General features: G+C 42.1%; 1 protein-coding gene across 1 annotated transcript in view; it reads right to left on the reverse strand.

Annotated features, from left to right (window-relative positions):
* Positions 1–23,249, reverse strand: part of LOC131927157 (cGMP-dependent protein kinase 1-like) — a 32,650-nt gene extending 9,401 nt beyond the window's left edge. Inside the window, exons 1-10 of the mRNA XM_059282875.1 lie at positions 23,150–23,249; positions 21,837–21,962; positions 21,092–21,197; positions 20,131–20,194; positions 17,869–17,946; positions 12,863–12,957; positions 10,753–10,824; positions 5,781–5,852; positions 2,994–3,081; positions 2,418–2,557 (exon numbers count right to left, since the gene is read on the reverse strand). Of these exons, the coding sequence (XP_059138858.1) occupies positions 2,418–2,557; positions 2,994–3,081; positions 5,781–5,852; positions 10,753–10,824; positions 12,863–12,957; positions 17,869–17,946; positions 20,131–20,194; positions 21,092–21,197; positions 21,837–21,962; positions 23,150–23,249 (941 nt within the window). The remainder of the gene's footprint in view (positions 1–2,417; positions 2,558–2,993; positions 3,082–5,780; positions 5,853–10,752; positions 10,825–12,862; positions 12,958–17,868; positions 17,947–20,130; positions 20,195–21,091; positions 21,198–21,836; positions 21,963–23,149) is intronic.
* Between the last annotated feature and the right edge of the window lie 3,224 nt (positions 23,250–26,473).

Genomic DNA, 26,473 nt, shown 5'->3' on the forward strand with positions numbered 1-26,473 from the left:
ACTCTAGACTTGCTGGCCACATATCAATATTGGAACTCAACTGTGGGTACGCCAGCTGTTTTAGATAATTCGTTCTTGTCATACAATCGCTTGTAATGATATATATGTTAGAAATTACGATTCCATTATTTTCTCTTATAATGTATAATAATTTGACACAATTTGAAACTTCAATACATGGTTTTGAGTTATTTTTTGGTCTGTTTATATCGTTTATATCAAATGTTCACATGTTAATGCTTCAAAGCTGGAAATCAAACAAAATTATTTATAGAAAATTTCAGCACTAGTTGTATGCCTTAAAGTTAAAAATTTTAAATATCCAATCAATGGAGGCGAGCGAGTTGACGAGATTCCTTCCATAGTGTTGTTGTCATGGAATAAAAACGTGCTTTTTAGATTTAGACCGTAAAAAAAATAAAAAATAAAAACTTAAGCCTAAAATTAATTTAGAAATTTTATATTTTTAGAATAAATGCTATAAAAGTTGCAAATCCAGAGAACTAGAAAATAATTTGTTGAGTTTAAGGCTACATTTCTATTTATTTTCATCAAGCCTAAGTTATAACCGGATGTTTCACTTTCGTAAGACAAATATTGATTGGCTGTACAGTAACTTAGTGATCGATAACTATTTGTTTACAAAACTTTGCAGATCAAGTTTTTAAATAACAATGCAAATTTAAAACCCCATGACCTAGTTTTCTATTTTTAGCTTACAATGTGTACAATAAAATTTTTGTCGGCCTATCCAATAGCAGGATGCCATTGTTTATGTCGCCATTACACGTGAAAACCAAATTGTTTTTGCTTTTTTTTTTAATTTTTATTTAGTTACCGAAAATATTAAAAACATCAAATACGTCCAATCTTTAGTAAAGTCCGAAAAAAACCAGACAGACAGGATTTTATAACCATATTAATTGTAACTACGCCGTGCAAGAATTTTAAATTAATTTATGCACCTCTCAAATACCTTTGAGACTTTTCTCGCTTGTGTCCATTAGCTGGGAAGACAACTCATAGCCCTGTTGATGGCTTTCTGTACCAAACGTTTCCATTTGCTTAGCTTGACATCGAACAGCTTCACTAGGGGCGGTGCCACTTTCGCTACCTACCCTGTTCTAGGGGCGGTGCCACTTTCGCTTACTACCCTGTTCTAGGGGCGGTGCCACTTTCGCTTACTACCCTGTTCTAGATGGCACCAGACTGACTGTTGACCAAACCCCTGATTAAAAGCTCTCTAAAGGTTTGCACAAACTGGAAAATAAACGCTCGGCTCAAGTTAAGTTGCCTCAACACGGGAAACTCAGTGCGTGGCCTCATTAAACCGTTCAGGTATGTTTTGGTGGTTCAACTGTTCAGGTAAGTTTCAGTGGTTTAACCGTTCAGGTATGTTTCGATGGTTAAACCGTTCAGGTAAGTTTCGGTGGTTAAACCGTTCAGGTATGTTTCGGTGGTTTAATCGTTCATGTAAGTTTCGATGGTTAAACCGTTCAGGTATGTTTCGGTGGTTTAACCGTTCATGTAAGTTTCGATGGTTCAACCGCTCAGGTAAGTTTCGGTGGTTCAACCGTTCAGGTAAGTTTCGGTGGTTAAACAGTTCAAGTAAGTTTCGGTGGTTCAACCGCTCAGGTAAGTTTCGGTGGTTCAACCGTTCAGGTAAGTTTCGGTGGTTAAACCGTTCAGGTAAGTTTCGGTGGTTAAACCGTTCAGGTAAGTTTCGGTGGTTCAACCGTTCAGGTAAGTTTCGGTGGTTAAACCGTTCAGGTATGTTTCGGTGGTTCAACCGTTCAGGTAAGTTTCGGTGGTTAAACCGGGCGTTCAGGTATGTTTCGGGTTAAACCGTTCAGGTAAGTTTCGGTGGTTAAACTACCCCAAGGTAAAAAAATGGCAGCAGGTACTTCCTGTTGTTGTGTTTTTAATTTTGATTTCTCTCTACACGTTCGTGTTGGTTAGCTGCACATGTGCTGTCCTCTTTAAATGCCAAAATATCACCTATATTGCAACTTGTATGTTGGCAATTACTTGTTTGCTTTATATTCTCAATTGAAATAGTGTTTAAAATAATTTCTGGTATAATTTACATCAGGTTGATCTACCCGCCACCTAGAGTTTCAGAAGCCCGGGGGGGGGGTGTAATACTTTAGTCAACCTCGGATATTCAACTTAGAACAGTAGACGTCGTGCTGTCTACTTTTATACCTAGACATCAAATCCGTGGAAACGTATGTAGATTTAGGTATATCAGCGTTTTCTGTAGTGACAATTAAGTCACACCCGACTAAATGTGAGAACTTTACCTAACGATAAAATCACACATGAGAATATCTGAGAACCTTACTGGCAATAAAATCACACCTGACTGTATATTACCTGACGATAAAGTCACACCTGACTGTATGTGAGTATCTTACCTGACGATAAAGTCACATCTAGCCTCTATCATAATCTTCTTCTCGTTCATGATGTGCTCCTGTTGTCTAGTCTCAACGATGTGATGTTTCTTTAGAATCTTGAGTGCGTAGGCCCGGCTGTTATCTTCGTTTACTTGCACCTAACAAACATTTCTTGGATTTTATTTTCATGCAACTTTTACTGTTGGCTCTACAATTGTTGTACTTTTAAACAATAAATCTTACATTGTTGTATCATTTTACATTTACTGCTTTTATAGTGTTGTATCTTTTACTGTTTACTTTTACAGCGTTATGTCTTTAAATGATGTATTTTACATTCCATTTGTTACTTTGTTATCATATGTTTTGTATGATACACTGTTGTATCTTACATTTGTCCATGTTGCATAGAAAATATCTTATCGCTTGGCTGTCTACACACAAAATATTAAACGTAAAATTTGTTTTAATGATTCACCATTTTGTAGCTCTAGTGGTTTCTAAATATGTGTAGAGTATATTTCATCTCCCACCCCCACCTCACTGCCTGCCTACGAACAACAACTCTGTCTGAAACAAGGGGAAAGAACTCACCAGTTCCACCCTGCCAAATCCGCCTACACCAAGGGTTGCGATCATCGTCAAGTCGCTCAGTTTTAATTTGGCGTACTCAGAGTCCACGCTGTGGAGAGGAAAATAGAGATTTGATGGTACAGCTTGTACACTGGACACAATATTTGTGGAGTCAGGGTAGGAGTCAGTAATGGGGAAGGCTGCAAGTCAGGGCAGGAGTTAATTCTGAGCGTCAGAGAAAGGTCAGGGTAGGAGTCAGAGATGGGAGTCAGAGAAAGGCTGCAAGTTAGAGGAGTCATAAATTGGAATCAGGAGTCAGAGACAGTACTCCGAGTGGTATAAGGGCCCAGCACGTCGGACACGCCTACCTTTGATCTGCCCTATGCCCATGTACCGATGCCTCTCATCTGCCCTGTGCCCAGCTACCGATGCCTCTCATATGCCCAGGCACTGATGCCTCTCATCTCCCATAACCCATCAGTTTATTTCCCCGTCCCAAGAACTTGATCTGCTCCCGCCTCAGGTAAATTGTAAGAAATCAAATCCGCGACAGATGATGAGCAGCCGATAGCCGATGTTTACCTTTTCACAGGTGAGAAATGGAGCCCACGTCACCCTCCTACACGTCCCCCCCTCCCCCCTCTCCTCCCCTCCTACACTACCCCATCCTGATTTAAATTTTATTCTGCTTTATCTTCAGTCCCTCTTAAAATCCATTTAAATGCCATCCGGATATCAATGGCGTCTTTTGTTTATCGAAATCTTCAGGAACTAATCACATTGCGCGCGTGTTGGTGTTTCGCTATCGCTGGGCGAACCTCTAAAATACATAAGCACATTTTTTATCATAACATTATTTTTAAATGCTTCAAGAGTGATTAATTAATTAATATCCCAATTGATCGTAGCATTACAATTGTTAGAATGACAACTCTTGAGAGAATCAAACAAGATTATTTAAATCCCTGCTAGTTCTCTCCCTTGAAACAAAAAGAAAAGGCTTTTAAGGTGGGCGTGAAAACGATAGATAACGTTACATTATATGTTGAACAAACAAACAAACTAGGTTTTATTTCATTTTACCCTACTATACCGTGTAGAGTACTTCATACAGGAGAATGTGTGTTGTATGATTGTGGTCTCTCACTTCTAATTCTTCCATGTATAGCTTTAACCATAGTCTCCTAAAATGTTTGACTTAAAATAGATCCGGTGTATGTGGCTAACATATTAGGAAATGCAATATTTAGATCAGAGACAATCTCCGGTTATAAATCAAAGCAATTCTCTATTTCGCTATTGAGGTAGAATAGAACAATCAGTTTTTGGCTTTTATATTGGTTGAGGTGGACATATATTTAACCAGATCTGTAGGCCTACAGGAGGGTTGGATCGCGAAAATTGTAAATGTCCTTGAACCATAGACCTCCATTCTCTATGTTTAAAAAATGAGGTCACGTCCGCCTAAATTCCGAGACGCACCGAACTTGTCGAAAGGTGACTGAAAAATGGAAGCAGATGTATGACAGCTTTATCAGGCATAATAATTATTGTTTTTTAATAGCCATTTAATTTTTTGTTTATTGTTTCACAGACGATGTTATTTTAGCAATTGTCTTAGCTTTATTATTTTATGTTATTTACTTTTGGATTAAAATGCCAACGCACAAAGAAATATAAGTAAATAAATAGTTCAGTAAAAGTAAACAAACTATTCTGGAAACAAGAGCAACAGTAGAACAGTGCTGGCAAGAGGCTAGCACACGGAGAAATTGATAGTGGCCGACAGTTTGTCTAAAATCTGGCCAACCAAGGCTGGGAAAGGGCGGGCAAGAAAGAAGACTTTGTTCCCGCTGAATCTGGGCGAAGAGACTGAAATCATCTGTCAACATCTCGGGGACCGTGTGAACAGCAAAGGTGGTTGTAGTATCCGGATTTTTCTCAATGGCTCCCACTGTTTTTTCCAGCAGGGCAGAGTTATCGTTATTATTTAATCTCCTTTCTTTTTTTATAAATCGAAACCAAATTAGTTGCCATTGGTCCGTTACATTCTATTTAATCTCGAGTTTAAAGAGTTCACTGTAGATGTTTTGACCTGATTTAGTGTTGATGTGAGACCGCTAGAGGGATAGGTCTAACAACATCACTGTTGTGTTTCTTTCAGCCTTTCTCGGAGGAAGAGGGATAGCGCCCCCTACCGGCAAACGCCCCCCCCCCCCCCACGGCGAAAACGTCTGAAAGAAACAGTGAGCGAGATTAATTGTGTAAACATGGTGATAGGCTGGGGTGTGAAGGGGTGAGGTGTTAACAGTTTACCCTACCGCCCCCTGTAAACTGTAGGGGTGTTTTAGGGGACAATAGCGCCACCTCTCGACAGGCTAGGTCTCACTCAAATTATCACAAGGGTAATCAGGAGTAATGATACAATCAAATGATACAAAGAAATGATACATTATTCGCTTCTTTATAGTATATATATATATATATATATATATATATATATATATATATATATATATATATATGTATATATTTATATATATATATATATATATATATATATATATATATATATATATATATATATATATATATATATATATTGTATATATTGTATATATTATATATATACAATATATATATATATATATATATATATATAGAGAGAGAGAGAGAGAGAGAGAGGGAGAGAGTAAAACCAAAAGGTATAGTGCATCAAATTACTCATGTGAGCACTATTGTAAAGTGTGTACAAAAAGACTTTGTGTACAGATTGTGTGTACATGTACAAATATGGTGTCAACTTACCCCGCTTTATCTTCTTCGTCTTCATAAATTTGTTTCAAGTTGTCGAGTGTGCTGATTAACTGTAAGTAGGAGCTGTAGAGAGAAAGTACAGTGTTAGTTTTAAATGGGAGCTGTAAATGGGAGTTGTAGATGGGAGCTGTAGAGAGAAAGTACAGCGTTAGTTTTAAATGGGAGTTGTAGATGGGAGCTGTAGATGGGAGCTGTAGAGAGAAAGTACAGCGTTAGTTTTAAATGGGAGCTGTAGATGGGAGCTGTAGATGGGAGCTGTAGATGGGAGCTGTAGATGGGAGCTGTATGTAGGAGCTGTAGAGAGAAAGTACAGCGTTAGTTTTAAATGGGAGCTGTAGATGGGAGCTGTAGATGGGAGCTGTATGTGGGAGCTGTAGATGGGAGCTGTAGATGGGAGCTGTAGATGGGAGCTGTAGATGGGAGCTGTAGAGAGAAAGTACAGCGTTAGTTTTATATGGGAGCTGTAGATGGGAGCTGTAGATGGGAGCTGTAGATGGGAGCTGTATGTGGGAGCTGTAGATGGGAGCTGTAGATGGGAGCTGTAGATGGGAGCTGTAGATGGGAGCTGTAGAGAGAAAGTACAGCGTTAGTTTTATATGGGAGCTGTAGATGGGAGCTGTAGATGGGAGCTGTAGATGGGAGCTGTATGTGGGAGCTGTAGATGGGAGCTGTAGATGGGAGCTGTATGTGGGAGCTGTAGATGGGAGCTGTAGATGGGAGCTGTAGATGGGAGCTGTAGATGGGAGCTGTAGATGGGAGCTGTATGTGGGAGCTGTAGATGGGAGCTGTAGATGGGAGCTGTAGATGGGAGCTGTAGATGGGAGCTGTATGTGGGAGCTGTAGATGGGAGCTGTATGTGGGAGCTGTAGATGGGAGCTGTATGTGGGAGCTGTAGATGGGAGCTGTAGATGGGAGCTGTAGATGGGAGCTGTAGATGGGAGCTGTAGATGGGAGCTGTATGTGGGAGCTGTAGATGGGAGCTGTAGATGGGAGCTGTAGATGGGAGCTGTAGATGGGAGCTGTATGTGGGAGCTGTAGATGGGAGCTGTATGTGGGAGCTGTAGATGGGAGCTGTATGTGGGAGCTGTAGATGGGAGCTGTATGTGGGAGCTGTAGATGGGAGCTGTAGATGGGAGCTGTAGATGGGAGCTGTAGAGAGAAAGTACAGCGTTAGTTTTATATGGGAGCTGTAGATGGGAGCTGTAGATGGGAGCTGTAGATGGGAGCTGTAGGTGGGAGCTGTATGTGGGAGCTGTAGATAGGAGCTGTAGATGGGAGCTGTAGATGGGAGCTGTAGAGAGAAAGTACAGCGTTAGTTTTATATGGGAGCTGTAGATGGGAGCTGTAGAGAGAAAGTAAAACATTATTTGGTATTTGCCTAATGTAACTTTTGTATCGGACTAAATACGATACTTTTGTTTTAAAAGTCACCAAAAGACAATGGTTACTAAATAAGTTTCAACTTATAATGGATTCGATTCTTGGCAGCACATTTTCTGAAAAATTCTAGTATTTAAATACACAACTACCTGATTTCTAGATTTACCTCCCCACCCCTGGAGTTACAGCCCCCGCCATACCCCACCCCTAGTTGTGGCCCCTGCCATACCCCACCCCTAGTTGTGGCCCCTGCCCTCCCCGAGTGCCGGAAGTTCTAGCAAGCAAGATGCCGTGATTACATCATCAAACGAGCCAGGCAATCAATGAGGCGTGAAGACATTTCTTGTTTAATGAACCGTGAACTTGACGGGCATTCGACATGATTTGTCTTCATTAGGCCCATCTTCAAATCTATCTATTTAGATTAAAAACTGCATCAAGAGAAACGAAACAAAACGGTCAAAAACTGGGAAAAGAAATGAGTGAACTGCGTGGGTGTTCTCTAATGTAGTTACCACTGATAGACAACGTGAAGGAGACTGTTAAAATTTTCTAAGAAAAAATGGAGTCTGTACCAACGAAATGGAGAGTTTGGTTGGGCTCTGGATGATGGGAAGGTTTTGGGTGGACTTTGGTCACTTTTATTCTACAGGTATGTGACACATCGCTGGATATTTTTATTGACCTTGTTTAAATACCCCAGTTCGTTTTTGAGCAATTTTATTTTTAAATATCTCGAGAACTGGTAAAACAATTACCAATAAGAAAAATAGTATTATTATTATTAATTGCATTAAAGTTATCGCTTAATGCTACCTAATTGCGTAACTAGACATTCATTTTGTTGATAACATTCCTGAAAAAGTTGATTTTTATAGCATGACCTCAAACCCTCATTAGCATAACCTTCTGGAACTATTTTAATGACGCGATTAGCATAAAAAGTTGATTGTTTAGAGTTGTAAAAAAAATGGGCGGATTGAGGACGGACGTTGAAAGAAAATTGTAACTCTTCAGTTTTAGCATGATGACGTAATAGGGAATGTGTTTACAGAAGTATAGTGACGTCATTTGTCTGACGTATTGTTAGATGTGGCTAGCCTCAGACCGGAAGCTGAATGCTGACCGTGACGTCATGTTAGCGCGAGCAGTTGGTATCACGTGATGGGGTTGTGATTTTTTGAGCAGGTAAACAAGATAAGGTCAGGGAGGTTAACGAATGGCGCGTGCCATTAAGCCCTGCTGTTGTTCTAGAACTCAATGGGCCCATTCTCTAGCGCCACATCCATTGGGTAATCTGACGTTTATATGATCCTCATTCCAAGACAGTGGAGGCTGGTTTTTTACATTCCAAGACAGTGGAGGCTGGTTTTTTACATTCCCAGACAGTAGAGGCTGGTTTTTTACATTCCAAGACAGTGGAGGCTGGTTTTTTACATTCCAAGACAGTGGAGGCTGGTTTTTTACATTCCAAGATAGTGGAGGCTGGTTTTTTACATTCCAAGACAGTAGAGGCTGGTTTTTTACATTCCAAGACAGTGGAGGCTGGTTTTTTACATTCCAAGACAGTAGAGGCTGGTTTTTTACATTCCAAGACAGTGGAGGCTGGTTTTTTACATTCCAAGACAGTAGAGGCTGGTTTTTTACATTCCAAGACAGTGGAGGCTGGTTTTTTACATTCCAAGACAGTGGAGGCTGGGTTTTTACATTCCAAGACAGTGGAGGCTGGTTTTTTACATTCCAAGACAGGGATTTTTTTTTTACTTGGACATTTATTCTAGTTGTGCATTCTTGGGGCTGGTGGTCAAGTTTCTGTTGGTCAAATTACTGCTGGTCAAATCACTGTTGATCAAATTAATGTTGGTCAAGGGGGGGGGCAGGTTCAAACTGATTGCATTTAGTAATTAACTGTTGTGTCCAGGTCCATTCTGAACTTTGATTGCTAAACCGGCCGGATGATTAGGTACATCCGTGAACAAAATAGCCGTAACTAGTTATTGCCTCTGTGGACAGTGTTTCTCTTCTACGGCATCTGGTGTTTTTGGGGGAAATAAATGAAAAACGCTTTGGGTTAGGGTGATGTAAGGACGAGGGCTGTTAAATGGAAGCAACGTTTGGCTTAGATCAATGAAAGGATATTTTATGGAGCTCGGGTTAGGGTTATCGCAAACTATTTTCAAACAACTTAAACTCCTTTGTTTGGAAGAGCTAAAGTTTGTTTGGTAAACTCGTGACGGAATTAGCCAAAACATCTGTTTGAAGGTTTGTTTACATTTTACCTTCAACCGTTGCACGTGATAGGCGAGGTGTAGCCTCGAAAGCAACTCTCCTTTTAACATGCTGAGTACAGAATGTTGCTGATCATGGCTCAGTGTGCCATCTAAGGCAACTATTCTATGAAACATGTTGGGTACAGAATGTTGCTGATCATGGCTCAGTGTGCCATCTAAGGCAACTATTCTATGAAACATGTTGGGTACAGAATGTTGCTGATCATGCCTCAGTGTGCCATCTAAGGCAACTATTCTATGAAACATGCTGGGTACAGAATGTTGCTGATCATGGCTCAGTGTGCCATCTAAGGCAACTATTCTATGAAACATGTTGGGTACAGAATGTTGCTGATCATGGCTCAGTGTGCCATCTAAGGCAACTATTCTATGAAACATGTTGGGTACAGAATGTTGCTGATCATGGCTCAGTGTGCCATCTAAGGCAACTATTCTATGAAACATGCTGGGTACAGAATGTTGCTGATCATGGCTCAGTGTGCCATCTAAGGCAACTATTCTATGAAACATGTTGGGTACAGAATGTTGCTGATCATGGCTCAGTGTGCCATCTAAGGCAACTATTCTATGAAACATGTTGGGTACAGAATGTTGCTGATCATGGCTCAGTGTGCCATCTAAGGCAACTATTCTATGAAACATGCTGGGTACAGAATGTTGCTGATCATGCCTCAGTGTGCCATCTACGACAAGTATTCTGTGAAACATGCTGGGTACAGAATGTCGTGGCACTTGTTGATCATCATTCTATACCTCTACCTGACCTGCCTTGTTCCTAAACACAACCCAGTATCTGCCTCACAGCCATGCTAGTTCTGCCCTTTATCTGCCCTACAGCCATGCTAGTTCTGCCTAGTATCTGCCCTACATCAATGCCCACACTGCCCAGTCTCTGCCCTACAGCCATGCCCACACTGCCCAGTATCTGCCCTACAGCCATGCCCACGCTGCCCATTATCTGCCCTACAGCCATGCCCACACTGCCCAGTATCTGCCCTACAGCCATGCCCACACTGCCCAGTATCTGCCCTACAGCCATGCCCACGCTGCCCAGTATCTGCCCTACAGCCATGCCCACACTGCCCTTTATCTGCCCTACAGCCATGCCCACACTGTCCAGTATCTGCCCTACAGCCATGCCCACACTGCCCTTTATCTGCCCTACAGCCATGCCCACACTGTCCAGTATCTGCCCTACAGCCATGCCCACACTGCCCTTTATCTGCCCTACAGCCATGCCCACACTGTCCAGTATCTGCCCCCCATTAACTGTGAAACAAGGCAGTACTCACTCTCTGTCGATGACCAGACAGTCGACACCGGAAGGGTCAGATGAGATGATGTTTGCTGTTCGCACGTCCTCTCTGTCGAGCAAAAGGTCAAAGGTCAAACAGACAGGATGACGTCACACATGTTAAACATAGGTCAACATATTTCTAACGTCACACGTGTAAAACATAGATCAACATATTTCTGACGTTACACGTGTAAAACATAGATCAACATATTTCTGACGTTACACGTGTAAAACATAGGTCAACATATTTCTGACGTCACACGTGTAAAACATAGATCAACATATTTCTGACGTTACACGTGTAAAACATAGATCAACATATTTCTGACGTTACATTTGTAACATATAGATCTACATATGTGTCACGTTACAAATGTTTATGGAATGTTAGACCACACAAGTGTGATAACAAACATGAAGTAATAAATTCCAAGTAACAAATTCCAAGTTAACAAATATTAAGTAAGAAATTGAAGCCTTAAATCGCTTAAACAAACAGGAGAACCAAGTGTGCTGCTTCTAATCCCGCTGAATTAACTAACCAAATAAACGTATTTTAAGTGTACTTCATTTCAAATTCAGAGCAATTTAATAGTATAATAAAAAAATCTAACGATAAATAACTTCGTTTCAAAATATTAATGATATACTATACATTCTATTGGAATAGATTAGAAGAAAAAAAAACGTTTATTCTCTAGATGGGTTTTTGTTTTTGTTTTTTAAAGCGTTGGGTGATTGAATATCAAAGCTGGTCTGTTGTGTTGGCGTTGGATCGTACAGGTACGTACAGTTCTGGCTAATCAAGCAGACAGTCTGACAGCCTCAATACACTGGAAGGTACGTACAGTTCTGGCTAATCAAGCAGACAGTCTGACAGCCTCAATACACTGGAAGGTACGTACAGTTCTGGCTAATCAAGCAGACAGTCTGACAGCCTCAATACACTGGAAGGTACGTACAGTTCTGGCTAATCAAGCAGACAGTCTGACAGCCTCAATACACTGGAAGGTACGTACAGTTCTGGCTAATCAAGCAGACAGTCTGACAGCCTCAATACACTGGAAGGTACGTACAGTCCTGGCTAATCAAGCAGACAGTCTGACAGCCTCAATACACTGGAAGGTACGTACAGTTCTGGCTAATCAAGCAGACAGTCTGACAGCTTCAATACACTGGAAGGTACGTACAGTTCTGGCTAATCAAGCAGACAGTCTGACAGCCTCAATACACTGGAAGGTACGTACAGTTCTGGCTAATCAAGCAGACAGTCTGACAGCCTCAATACACTGGAAGGTACGTACAGTTCTGGCTAATCAAGCAGACAGTCTGACAGCCTCAATACACTGGAAGGTACGTACAGTTCTGGCTAATCAAGCAGACAGTCTGACAGCCTCAATACACTGGAAGGTACGTACAGTTCTGGCTAATCAAGCAGACAGTCTGACAGCCTCAATACACTGGAAGGTACGTACAGTTCTGGCTAATCAAGCAGACAGTCTGACAGCCTCAATACACTGGAAGGTACGTACAGTTCTGGCTAATCAAGCACACAGTCTGACAGCCTCAATACACTGGAAGGTAGGTACAGTTCTGGCTAATCAAGCACACAGTCTGACAGCCTCAATACACTGGAAGGTACGTACAGTTCTGGCTAATCAAGCACACAGTCTGACAGCCTCAATACACTGGAAGGTACGTACAGTTCTGGCTAATCAAGCACACAGTCTGACAGCCTCAATACACTGGAAGGTACGTACAGTTCTGGCTAATCAAGTACACAGTCTGACAGCCTCAATACACTGGAAGGTACGTACAGTTCTGGCTAATCAAGCACACAGACGCAGACATACAAACAGACATTTACAGGCAATCAAACAGATATTTACAGACAATCAAACAGACATTTACAGACAATCAAACAGATATTTACAGACAATCAATGAGATATTTATAGACAATCAAACTGATATTTTCAGAAAGTCAACTAGACACTAGAATCAGTCACAAAAACACACGCAGGCAATCAAGCACACAGAGGCAGACATTCATACAGACAAGCAGACAGCCACTTGCAGACGAGGCTGAGACAGCAGACGACTCACCCTTGCAGAGCCCGCTCTCCAAAGAAGTCACCTTTTGTCAGCAGACGTATCACCTGCTCCTCCTGGGTCTTGGAATTTCTTTTGGTCACTTTCACCTGTAGGAGAGAGGTCAACAGATCTAGACTAGAGCAAGCTTTATTGCTTTGGTCGAGGCTATCATTTGTCTCACTGGGTTCGTTGGGAAACTTTTCCTACAGTGTAGTTTTTATGTACACAGCTCGTTTTTAGCTCCGTGTGTACCTCATGTTTTAGTCTAGGTTTTAAGCTCCATGTGTACCTCATGTTTTAGTCAAGTTTTGACGAATGTTGCGAGCTGAATATCAAGTATAGGTTTCAGAGTTTCTTCCAGGCATCTCTTAGGGGGGGGGGGGGGGGGGCGAAGAAAGTCTACCGCCCCCCCCCCCCCCCCTTCGTGTTTAGGTTAGGTTTGGGTTTAGTATTGGAAACTGAAGCATACAGAAGCTAACTAAACCTAAAGCTAACCTCAAGTCAAACTTAATAAAGTCAAACATCTCAAAGTCAAGCGTCATATAAGAAAACTTTAAAAATACAAAAATATACATTTATACAAATACAAAAGTACAAAAAAAAACCATTAAAACGACATACAAGCACACAAACAAAATCAGAAACACAATAGTCCAAAATACAGACATCCAAACAGCAAATCAAACAAACACAGACACAAACTGACACGCTGTGCTAAAAACTCGGTGATGTCATAAAGTGTCAAGAGTGACGCTTTAAACAACAATCGATTTCTTTTTCAATATGCTCTAAAAATAAAAACGTTAACTATCTGAATCGTCAATTAGCTGATTACATGGGCTAGTCAAAACTATAGACTATCGTTAATTATGTCTTGTCAGGTCTGGTCAGTGGTGGTCAGCTTGTCAGTACTGACAACTCGGGGTGTTAGGGGTGAAGGGTGTTCATGGAAAAGGGTGAGGGGTAAGAGATGGGTGCTAGGAGAGTCGTGTGTTTCAAAAGTTGGTTGGTGGATGGCGGTAAACGATTGGAGAGTTAGCAGCAGACCAACTGATCTGGTTTCATTGAGTTTTTTTGTTGCTGCTTGTTCGGGCTTATTGGGGAAATGACACCGTGAACTTAAGGCAGCAGGTAAAAGGTAGCAGGTAGCAGGTGTTAGATAGGTAGCAGGTAAAAGGTAGCAGGTATCAGAAAGGTAGCAGGCAGTAGATAGCAAGTAGCAGGTATTAGATAGGTAGCAGGCAGTAGGTAGCAGGTAGCAGGTATTAGATAGGTAGCAGGTAAAAGGTAGCAGGTATCAGAAAGGTAGCAGGCAGTAGATAGCAGGTAGCAGGTATTAGATAGGTAGCAGGCAGTAGGTAGCAGGTAGCAGGTATTAGATAGGTAGCAGGTAAAAGGTAGCAGGTATCAGAAAGGTAGCAGGCAGTAGATAGCGGGTAGCAGGTATCAGAAAGGTAGCAGACAGCAGGTAGCAGGTATCAGAAAGGTAGCAGGCAGTAGATAGCGGGTAGCAGGTATCAGAAAGGTAGCAGACAGCAGGTAGCAGGTATCAGAAAGGTAGCAGGCAGTGGATAGCAGGTAGCAGGTATCAGAAAGGTAGCAGGTAGGTAGCGTGTAGCATCTTTTATCTACCTTCCTGGAGGTGCGTTTAATACTTCAAATAATGGCGCCATTAGCTGTAATTACTAACAGTTACAGAACCAGCTAGCAGAAGTGAATCTTGAGCAGACGATCAACTTTAACCAGCGAGCCCAGGTCGTTAGGGAATTTTAGGGAATTTTGGGGGGAATTAAGGGGAATCTGAAAACACTTGAGGTACTTCTGGCGCTTTGATGTCCCAGCGTGCCGCTAATGTGGGTAAACTGGCTATTACAGTTAATCTTGGTAGTTTTAAGGTGGCAGGTGGGGGTTGTGATAAGGTGACGCCCTGCAGGTGGGGGGCTGTGATAAAGTGAAGCCCTACAAGTGGGGGGCTGTGATAAAGTGACGCCCTGTGGGTGGGGGCTGTGATAAAGTGAAGCCCTACAAGTGGGGGGCTGTGATAAAGTGACGCCCTGTGGGTGGGGGCTGTGATAAAGTGACGCCCTGTGGGTGGGGGCTGTGATAAGGTGACGCCCTATAGGTGGTGTGGATGGTAGCTTTAAGGTGGCGCCCCTGCAGGTGGGGGCTGTGATAAGGTGACGCCCTTCAGGTGGGGGGCTGTGATAAGGTGACGCCCTACAGGTGGGTGGTGGCAGAAATGTAGCTCTTTCTACTGTGTGCCTCTGCAGCACATCTGTTGCGCTATATATATATATATATATATATATATATATATATATATATATATATATATATATATATATATAATCCCAGAGCATACCACGACCCACAACCAGCACGTGCACATGCTGCTCTGGTGAGTACACCGTGAGAGGGTGTAGATCTGTTGCGTACACAAACTGTGTACGCACACGGTTTTGACTAAAATTGTGAATAAACCTGGTACACAAACGCTGTACACAAAAGTTGTACACAAACACTGTACACAAACTCCACCAAAGGAAGATGCTGAGATCACAGAATGAAGAGGATCTAAGACGGGGTTAAAGTTCAACAGATGAAACAGTTGTGTTTCCTGATGCATTAGGGCGTTTTATTTCTGGCGCGTGGTTTAGAGTTTTCTAGAGGGGCGTCAGCTTTCAGGCTTTAGCGGGTTGTTTACATTGGCCTGGGTGAGGGGCCGAACGTACGACTTGATCACATACACAGGGTTCAATACTCCAACTGTAAAGCGTACACAGGGTTCAATGGTCTGTCACAGGGTTCAATGGTCCAAATGTCACACGTACACAGGGTTCAATAGTCCAACTGTCACACGTACACAGGGTTCAATAGTCCAACTGTCACAGGGTTCAATGGTCCAAATGTCACAGGGTTCAATAGTCCAACTGTCACACGTACACAGGGTTCAATGGTCCAAATGTCACAGGGTTCAATAGTCCAACTGTCACAGGGTTCAATAGTCCAACTGTCACACGTACACATGGTTCAATAGTCCAACTGTCACAGGGTTCAATGGTCCAAATGTCACACGTACACAGGGTTCAATAGTCCAACTGTCACAGGGTTCAATGGTCCAAATGTCACACGTACACAGGGTTCAATAGTCCAACTGTCACACGTACACATGGTTCAATAGTCCAACTGTCACAGGGTTCAATGGTCCAAATGTCACACGTACACAGGGTTCAATAGTCCAACTGTCACAGGGTTCAATGGTCCAAATGTCACACGTACACAGGGTTCAATAGTCCAACTGTCACACGTACACAGGGTTCAATAGTCCAACTGTCACAGGGTTCAATGGTCCAAATGTCACACGTACACAGGGTTCAATAGTCCAACTGTCACACGTACACAGGGTTCAATGGTCTGTCACAGGGTTCAATGGTCCAAATGTCACACGTACACAGGGTTCAATAGTCCAACTGTCACACGTACACAGGGTTCAATAGTCCAACTGTCACACGTACACAGGGTTCAATAGTCCAACTGTCACAGGGTTCAATAGTCCAACTGTCACACGTACACATGGTTCAATAGTCCAACTGTCACAGGGTTCAATAGTCCAACTGTCACAGGGTTCAATGGTCCAAATGTCACACGTACACAGGGTTCAATAGTCCAACTGTCACACGTACACAGGGTTCAATAGTCCAACTGTCACACGTACACATGGTTCAATAGTCCAACTGTCACAGGGTTCAATAGTCCAACTGTCACAGGGTTCAATGGTCCAAATGTCACACGTACACAGGGTTCAATAGTCCAACTGTCACACGTACACAGGGTTCAATAGTCCAACTGTCACACGTACACAGGGTTCAATAGTCCAACTGTCACAGGGTTCAATAGTCCAACTGTCACACGTACACATGGTTCAATAGTCCAACTGTCACAGGGTTCAATAGTCCAACTGTCACACGTACACATGGTTCAATAGTCCAACTGTCACAGGGTTCAATAGTCCAACTGTCACACGTACACATGGTTCAATAGTCCAACTGTCACACGTACACATGGTTCAATAGTCCAACTGTCACAGGGTTCAATAGTCCAACTGTCACACGTACACAGGGTTCAATAGTCCAACTGTCACACGTACACATGGTTCAATAGTCCAACTGTCACAGGGTTCAATAGTCCAACTGTCACACGTACACATGGTTCAATAGTCCAACTGTCACAGGGTTCAATAGTCCAACTGTCACACGTACACAGGGTTCAATAGTCCAACTGTCACACGTACACATGGTTCAATAGTCCAACTGTCACAGGGTTCAATAGTCCAACTGTCACACGTACACATGGTTCAATAGTCCAACTGTCACAGGGTTCAATAGTCCAACTGTCACACGTACACATGGTTCAATAGTCCAACTGTCACACGTACACATGGTTCAATAGTCCAACTGTCATAGGGTTCAATAGTCCAACTGTCACAGGGTTCAATAGTCCAACTGTCACACGTACACAGGGTTCAATAGTCCAACTGTCACACGTACACATGGTTCAATAGTCCAACTGTCACAGGGTTCAATAGTCCAACTGTCACAGGGTTCAATAGTCCAACTGTCACACGTACACATGGTTCAATAGTCCAACTGTCACAGGGTTCAATGGTCCAAATGTCACACGTACACAGGGTTCAATAGTCCAACTGTCACACGTACACATGGTTCAATAGTCCAACTGTCACAGGGTTCAATGGTCCAAATGTCACACGTACACAGGGTTCAATAGTCCAACTGTCACACGTACACAGGGTTTAATAGTCCAACTGTCACACAAACACAGGGTTCAATAGTCCAACTGTCACAGGGTTCAATAGTCCAACTCTCGTATGTACACAGGGTTCAATAATCCAACTGTCACACAAATACAGGGTTCAATAGTCCAACTGGTGTAACGTGAATGTGGATGTGGATGTTGAAGACGTGGATGTGGATGTTGTAGAATTGTATGACTTGTCTCACCTTGCCGCGTGCTATGATATAGAACGTGTCCCCCCTGGCGCCCTGTCGTATGATGTACTCGCCATTGTTGTAGTGGGCCTGAAATAACAAAACAGCTTTTTTACTCAGTGAAATAATAATGGCCTTCTTACACTGGTTTAACACACTCAAATAATAATGGCCTTCTTACACGGGTTTAACACACTCAAATAATAATGGCCTTCTTACACGGGTTTAACACACTCAAATAATAATAGCCTTCTTACACTGGTTTAACACACTCAAATAATAATGGCCTTCTTACACTGGTTTAACACACTCAAATAATAATAGCCTTCTTACACTGGTTTAACACACTCAAATAATAATAGCCTTCTTACACTGGTTTAACACACTCAAATAATAATGGCCTTCTTACACTGGTTTAACACACTCAAATAATAATGGCCTTCTTACAATGGTTTAACACACTCAAATAATAATGGCCTTCTTAACAAGCTCAAATAATAATGGCCTTCTTAACAAACTCAAATAATAATGGCCTTCTTAACAAACTCAAATAATAATGGCCTTCTTAACAAGCTCAAATAATAATGGCCTTCTTACACTGGTTTAACAAGCTCACATAATAATGGCCTTTTTACACTGGTTTAACACACTCAAATAATAATGGCCTTCTTACAATGGTTTAACACACTCAAATAATAATGGCCTTCTTAACAAGCTCAAATAATAATGGCCTTCTTAACAAACTCAAATAATAATGGCCTTCTTAACAAGCTCAAATAATAATGGCCTTCTTACACTGGTTTAACAAGCTCACATAATAATGGCCTTTTTACACTGGTTTAACACACTCAAATAATAATGGCCTTCTTACACTGGTTTAACAAACTCAAATAATAATGGCCTTCTTACATTACTGAACTGGTTTAACACACTCAAATAATAATGGTCTTCTTACACTGGTTTAACACAATCAAATAATAATGGCCTTCTTACACTGGTTTAACACACTCAAATAATAATGGCCTTCTTACACTGGTTTAACACACTCAAATAATAATGGCCTTCTTACACTGGTTTAACAAGCTCAAATAATAATGGTCTTCTTACATTGGTTTAACAAGCTCAAATAATAATGGCCTTCTTACAATGGTTTAACACACTCAAATAATAATGGCCTTCTTACAATGGTTTAACACAATCAAATAATAATGGCCTTCTTACAATGGTTTAACACACTCAAATAATAATGGCCTTCTTAACAAGCTCAAATAATAATGGCCTTCTTACACTGGTTTAACACACTCAAATAATAATGGCCTTCTTAACAAGCTCAAATAATAATGGCCTTCTTACACTGGTTTAACACACTCAAATAATAATGGCCTTCTTAACAAGCTCAAATAATAATGGCCTTCTTACACTGGTTTAACACACTCAAATAATAATGGCCTTCTTAACAAGCTCAAATAATAATGGCCTTCTTACACTGGTTTAACACACTCAAATAATAATGGCCTTCTTAACAAGCTCAAATAATAATGGCCTTCTTACACTGGTTTAACAAGCTCAAATAATAATGGCCTTCTTACATTACTGAACTGGTTTAACACACTGATATAATAATGCCCTTCTTACATTACTGAAGTGGTTTAATGAGAATGACATTTCCACGTTATTGTGTGAAATATCATGGGGGTGGGGGCGATTAAACTCATGTAATCGTCATTGGATGCTTTAAAAATTGGATAAATAATGGAAAGCGTGAGCTCATTGTAGACACATTTTTTGTGAATTAGGCCACAACATAGGTCCAGTGGGTTCAATGGCAAGCGGTAATGTACTAATGTGAGGTCTCGGAATATTCTAGAGAGGCTGTGTAAGACCTTGGCTTAACCTTCGTTCATCTGTAGTCTAATAGTCTAATCCTACTCATTTTTGTTCCTGACCGACTTGTCACGTAGGCCTAAAAGTTATTTTACCCTTGTTACCAGCAGGTAGCTCAAGATAAACTCTACTTCCTCTGACTTTTCTGGTACTTCTGAACGAACATTTCTTGGTGAATGTTTTAAGTGATCAACCAGTGGCTTGTTTAAATGATCAATGCTACCTACCTGTAACTAAAAACAGTATTCATTGCTCCTATAGCTAAAACATCCTACCCACACTACATCTATTGCTCAAACAATCTAACCCACATTATAACTACGGATAAAACATCCTTTCTCCCCCCCTCCCCCCCCCCCCCCATTATAACTACGACTAAAACATCCTTACCTCCTCCAAGACATCCGCTATTTTGCTCAAAGTTTCCTCAGGCAAACCTTTAAATGTTGGAACACTGAAACAAGACAAAGTTCTGGTTTATTCAAGTTCGTGTTATTCAAATATTTCGCTGACCTGCTAGTCTACTAAACGGAATCAAATTGGAACCAAATTAGTTAAAAAAACAATATACACAACACAGGGGAAACTGTTGAGGCAATTTCGTTAACATGTAGATCGACCAATAGACAAGTAGATCGACCAATAGACAAGTTGATCGACCAATAGACAAGTTGATCGACCAATAGACAAGTTGATCGACCAATAGACAAGTTGATCGACCAATAGACAAGTTGATCGACCAATAGACAAGTTGATCGACCAATAGACATGGAGATTGACCGTGAACGTGTAGATCAGCTCAAACGCCAAGACTGTCTCAGTAAAGCAGACATCGAACAAGCCGTTTTTTACATGGAGATCTATCGCGGTTGTCCAAGTTGGTGTGACGATCTGATACAGGAGAACTTTAACATTCTCCGCATGTCTTGTCCGGTAACTAGAGCAACCCAATACGTCATCGACGGTGCCAGCACATCTGGTCAGCATCAAATCATACCGGCCATTACGGCGAACACAAGGGGCCAGCACCATGTCCTACCGTCCATCACGGCCAACACAAGGGGCCAACACAAGGGGCCAACACAAGGGGCCAACACAAGGGGCCAACACAAGGGGCCAACACAAGGGGCCAACACAAGGGGCCAACACAAGGGGCCAACACAAGGGGCCAACACAAGGGGCCAACACAAGGGGCCAACACAAGGGGCCAACACAAGGGGCCAACACAAGGGGCCAACACAAGGGGCCAACACAAGGGGCCAACACAAGGGGCCAACACAAGGGGCCAGCACCATGCCCTACCGTCCAGAGATTTATGGAAGGGAGACAATCGTGTGAGAAGGGAACTAACCTCCGCAGGAAATCCATATGTTCTGTATGTCGTAACAGACCAGTTCTCATCATAATACTCTGGAAACTTTGTCTGTCTATGGCCCATAACTTGCAGTCAGTCAGTGCTGTGGCAGAAGTAAAAAGGTTTTTTAGATGTCATGACGTCAGTGCTATGGCAGAAACTATTTTTAAAAACTAAGTTTAGTTATGACATGAATTTACGTTAAAAAAATATTTTAAATTTAAACAGAGGATATGAAACGTGTACTCTTATATTTTATTGAGGAGTGTAAAATTAGGTCAGGTCATTTATAATTTGCAGGAAAATTTATGTTTTGTGGTACCATCAACCCTAGCTTAAGTGTTGAGTCTTTACCCCCCCCCCCCCCCTCCTCAGAGATACACAGAAGAAAATATTTTTATCGCCATTTTAAAATTTTTACTGCTCTACTTTTCTCTGAACGTAAACAGCTTGAAATACCGTCTTCATGAGGTGCTCTGGCTACATAAAGCACACAACGTCTTTGTATGGCTAAACAAAATGGCTACCTAGCTAAATTATGCGGCTACCTCACTAAACAATAAGGCTACCTACCAAAACATTTAAAGCTACCTAACTTAACATCAAGGCTGCCTACCAAAGCATTTAAAGCTACCTAACTCTACATTAAGGCTACCAAACTATACAACAAGGCTACCTACCAAAACATTTAAAGCTACCTGACTAAACAAAAATAAGGCTACCTAACTTTAAGGCTACCTACCTTTGACTGTAGCGGTTCTGGTACAGTTGTATAAAATGGCCAACTCCCCAAACACCTTCCCCGCCCCCATTAGAGTTAGCCATTGTCCTTCTTTCGTCACCTCCACCTTGCCCTCTGTGGAAGAAACGGTCAGAAATTAGACCAGCTTGGCTTGACATTACCTCATGACTTAACATCCTAAACACACTCCAAATGTGGAAGTTTTAGGATTGACCTTCAGTGGACAGATAGGCGAGGGTTGCTGCAAATAACGCAACAAGACTTCAAATTTCTGACAGCGGTACTACCGCAGTCCCCTCAGAACTGATGGCATCAAGGTCTCATTCCTGTGGTTCTTTTACTTTCTCGTATATACGAAGTAGGCCGAAAGTCTTATAATCGTGCAAAAAAAATCGACATTTTTGCAAATCTCGACGTTTTACAGCTCCCTGAGTCGGAAAAACATAGTTTTTCAATCTTGTCCGTATGTGTGTGTGTGTGTGTGTGTGTGTGTGTGTGTGTGTAAACACGATAACTTGAGTACCGTTACAGCTAGGTTGATAAAATTTCATATATAAGTATTATATCAAAATCGTAGATCCATATCAACTTTTGAGCGATTTCCAATAACCGGAAGTGGAACTTTTTCTACTTTGAATTTTTCAAAAGCCTATAACTTGAGTACTATTTCAGATAGATAAATGAAATTTCACATGTAAGTAAAAGATTTAATTCTCTACCTTCTGTTAAATTTTGAGTCATTTCTGTTGACCGGAAATAGTAATTTTCGCTATTTCCGATTTCTCAAAAAACTCATGTGAATTTATAAAGTACTAATAATATACGGCACATTTTATTCGGCGTTCACTTGGTGTGCAATTCTTTTATTCTACGAGATTTTATTCTATTTTAAAAAGTTTAAGTATTTAAAATGGATTCAAAATCATGTCTATATCCCAAGTTGCCATCTCCTGTTGTTTCATATAAGAATATTCGAGAAAGTTTAGGGGAGATCACTCCCGGTTTATTTTATTACATAACATGTTTTCTTCGCTCAGTTTAAATTGAACCAACATCAGTTCGTGGTCCAGTATACTGCGGGCTAACTGTATAATTTAACCTTAACCTTAACCCGATCGTGGTCCACCACCTTCATCTGACCCGCTAGTTGTACACTAAACCTAACCCATGATCCACCTCAACTGACCCGCTAGTTGTACACTAACCCTAACCCATGATCCATATCAACTGACCCGCTAGTTGTACCACTAACCCTAACCCATGATCCACCTCAACTGATTGGTCTTTAACATGCCAGGTTAGCACCCGGCAACTTTCTGACACGGCCAGATTTTTTAACACTTCCATTTTTCTCTCAACTTCCGGCCTGTCGGACTGAATGACAGACACGTGTTTATCAGACGTGGCAGACATTTTATCCACCAGTCCAAATGGCACTTATTTAGCCCGGCGTGGTAGGTTTAAAATGTGGCTTAAATTTATCAAAGAACAACTGGCTGCTCATTAGTTAAATACACGTGATAATTATAGGTTAAGCTCAGGTGACTGCTAATTCAAATCAATAATTAGGAAATTTTAGAGGTAGAAACATTAAGTCTCTAAAAATGCTTTAGGAACTATCCCATAATAATCGGAATGTTTAGGTTTTCAATTTTAAACTTTAATTTTCAGAATGGCAAGGATTTTACTTCGACAGTGGGACGTACATACGTTACATTACCGCTGGGTTGTTAAGTCTTTGCTCAGTTTGAGGTGCATGTCAAGGTCAAGGTTGGCTGAGTTTGGGTCGTATCTGAAGGACACGCCCACCTGTGTTTCTTTCAGCAAGCTTATTTCTCCGAGGGGGGGGGGTCATTTAAAATTTTCAGGGGGGAGGGTGGAGGACACTGTTAAAAGTAAATATTTTCTATGTAAATTATATTTCGTTCGGTGGAGGGGGGGGGGGCGGTAGACGGTACCACCCGAAGAGATGCCTAAAACAAACTCTGACCCCCACATCAACATGTTGATGTTTTAATGCAGCGTTGGATGTTGAGTGTATAAAAAAAAAACATCAAGATTCCACGGCGGTGGAAGAAAAAATCCTTGAGTGACGAAGTTGTTCCTCAGGAATCTCAAGACTTGGTACATCTGGTCGGTTCTAGTTTCTATTTTAGTTTTTATTGGGGGATAGGGGTCGGTTGAAATGTAAATATTCAAAGTTAAAACGTTCAAGAATTTTCAGCGTTGTAACACGGCTATCACGTGACCTGTCATACATGGCTGACCATGCAAGTGGGGTGGATTAATAACACCTGGACATATCCATGGCTAATCTCTCTCTAATCCACCATCGGTTTTCATCTTTCATTAATCTCTGATGTTTGGGTTCGTAGGTGTGTGGTTGTAGGTGTGTGGTTGTAGGTGTGTGGTTGTAGGGGTGTGGTTGTAGGTGTGTGGTTGTAGGTGTGTGGTTGTAGGTGTGTGGTTGTAGGGGTGTGGTTGTAGGTGTGTGGTTGTAGGTGTGTGGTTGTAGGTGTGTGGTTGTAGGTGTGTGGTTGTAGGGGTGTGGTTGTAATGGTGTGGTTGTAATGGTGTGGTTGTAGGTGTGTGGTTGTAGGTGTGTGGTTGTAGGGGTGTGGTTGTAGGTGTGTGGTTGTTGGTGTGTGGTTGTTGGTGTGTGGTTGTAGGTGTGTGGTTATAGAGGTGTGGTTGTAGGGGTGTGGTTGTTGGTGTGTGGTTGTAGGTGTGTGGTTGTAGGGGTGTGGTTGTAGGGGTGTGGTTATAGAGGTGTGGTTGTAGGGGTGTGGTTATAGAGGTGTGGTTGTAGGGGTGTGGTTATAGAGGTGTGGTTGTAGGTGTGGTTGTAGGTGTGTGGTTGTTGATGTGTGGTTATAGAGGTGTGTGGTTGTAGGTGTGTGGTTGTAGGTGTGTGGTTGTAGGTGTGTGGTTGTAGGTGTGTGGTTGTAGGTGTGTGGTTGTAGGTGTGTGGTTGTAGGTGTGTGGTTGTAGGGGTGTGGTTGTAGGTGTGTGGTTGTAGGTGTGTGGTTGTAGGTGTGTGGTTGTAGGGGTGTGGTTGTAGGTGTGTGGTTGTAGGTGTGTGGTTGTAGGTGTGTGGTTGTAGGTGTGTGGTTGTAGGGGTGTGGTTGTAATGGTGTGGTTGTAATGGTGTGGTTGTAGGTGTGTGGTTGTAGGGGTGTGGTTGTAGGTGTGTGGTTGTTGGTGTGTGGTTGTTGGTGTGTGGTTGTAGGTGTGTGGTTATAGAGGTGTGGTTGTAGGGGTGTGGTTGTTGGTGTGTGGTTGTAGGTGTGTGGTTGTAGGGGTGTGGTTGTAGGGGTGTGGTTATAGAGGTGTGGTTGTAGGGGTGTGGTTATAGAGGTGTGGTTGTAGGGGTGTGGTTATAGAGGTGTGGTTGTAGGTGTGGTTGTAGGTGTGTGGTTGTTGATGTGTGGTTATAGAGGTGTGTGGTTGTAGGTGTGTGGTTGTAGGTGTGTGGTTGTAGGTGTGTGGTTGTAGGTGTGTGGTTGTAGGTGTGTGGTTGTAGGTGTGTGGTTGTAGGTGTGTGGTTGTAGGGGTGTGGTTGTAGGGGTGTGGTTGTAGGGGTGTGGTTATAGAGGTGTGGTTGTAGGTGTGGTTGTAGGTGTGTGGTTGTTGATGTGTGGTTATAGAGGTGTGGTTGTAGGGGTGTGGTTGTTGGTGTGTGGTTGTAGGTGTGGTTGTAGGGGTGTGGTTGTAGGGGTGTGGTTATAGAGGTGTGGTTGTAGGGGTGTGGTTATAGAGGTGTGGTTGTAGGGGTGTGGTTGTAGGGGTGTGGTTGTAGGGGTGTGGTTATAGAGGTGTGGTTGTAGGGGTGTGGTTGTAGGGGTGTGGTTATAGAGGTGTGGTTGTAGGGGTGTGGTTATAGAGGTGTGGTTGTAGGGGTGTGGTTATAGAGGTGTGGTTGTAGGGGTGTGGTTGTAGGGGTGTGGTTATAGAGGTGTGGTTGTAGGGGTGTGGTTATAGAGGTGTGGTTGTAGGGGTGTGGTTATAGAGGTGTGGTTGTAGGGGTGTGGTTGTAGGGGTGTGGTTGTAGGGGTGTGGTTGTAGGGGTGTGGTTGTAGGGGTGTGGTTGTAGGGGTGTGGTTGTAGGGGTGTGGTTGTAATGGTATGGTTACAGGAGTGAGGTTGGAGGTGTGTGGTTGTTGATGTGTAGTTATAGAGGTGTGTGGTTGTAGGTGCCTGATTGTAGGGGTGTTGTTGTAATGGTGCGGTTATAGGGGTGTGGTTGGAGGTGTGTGGTTGGAGGTGTGTGGTTGGAGGTGTGTGGTTGTATATGTGTCTGTAGGTGTGTATAAGTTTTTGGCTCTATGTTGTTGTTGCCTGTGGTTGGTGTGTGTAATGCTGTCACGCGTCTGTTTAGTTGATTGTTTTCACTCTACTTGAAGTAAACAAACTCTAATGACATCACTCGTCTGTTTAGTTGATTGTTTTCACTCTACTTGTAGTAAACAAACTCTAATGACATCACGAGATCAACAAATCCGCTACAATTTTTGTTACGTCCTTTACCTTCCCATGTTTTTTTCTTATCGAACCAACAAATTTGTTGAATGTTAGAAATCTGTTTCACCAGATTAACTAATCAGCCGTGACTTTTAATGGACAGAAGTCGAACATTT

This window comes from Physella acuta, unplaced genomic scaffold, assembly GCF_028476545.2.
Source record: "Physella acuta isolate Inbredline_101_S28 unplaced genomic scaffold, ASM2847654v3 ptg001377l, whole genome shotgun sequence".
NCBI lineage: Eukaryota > Metazoa > Mollusca > Gastropoda > Physidae > Physella > Physella acuta.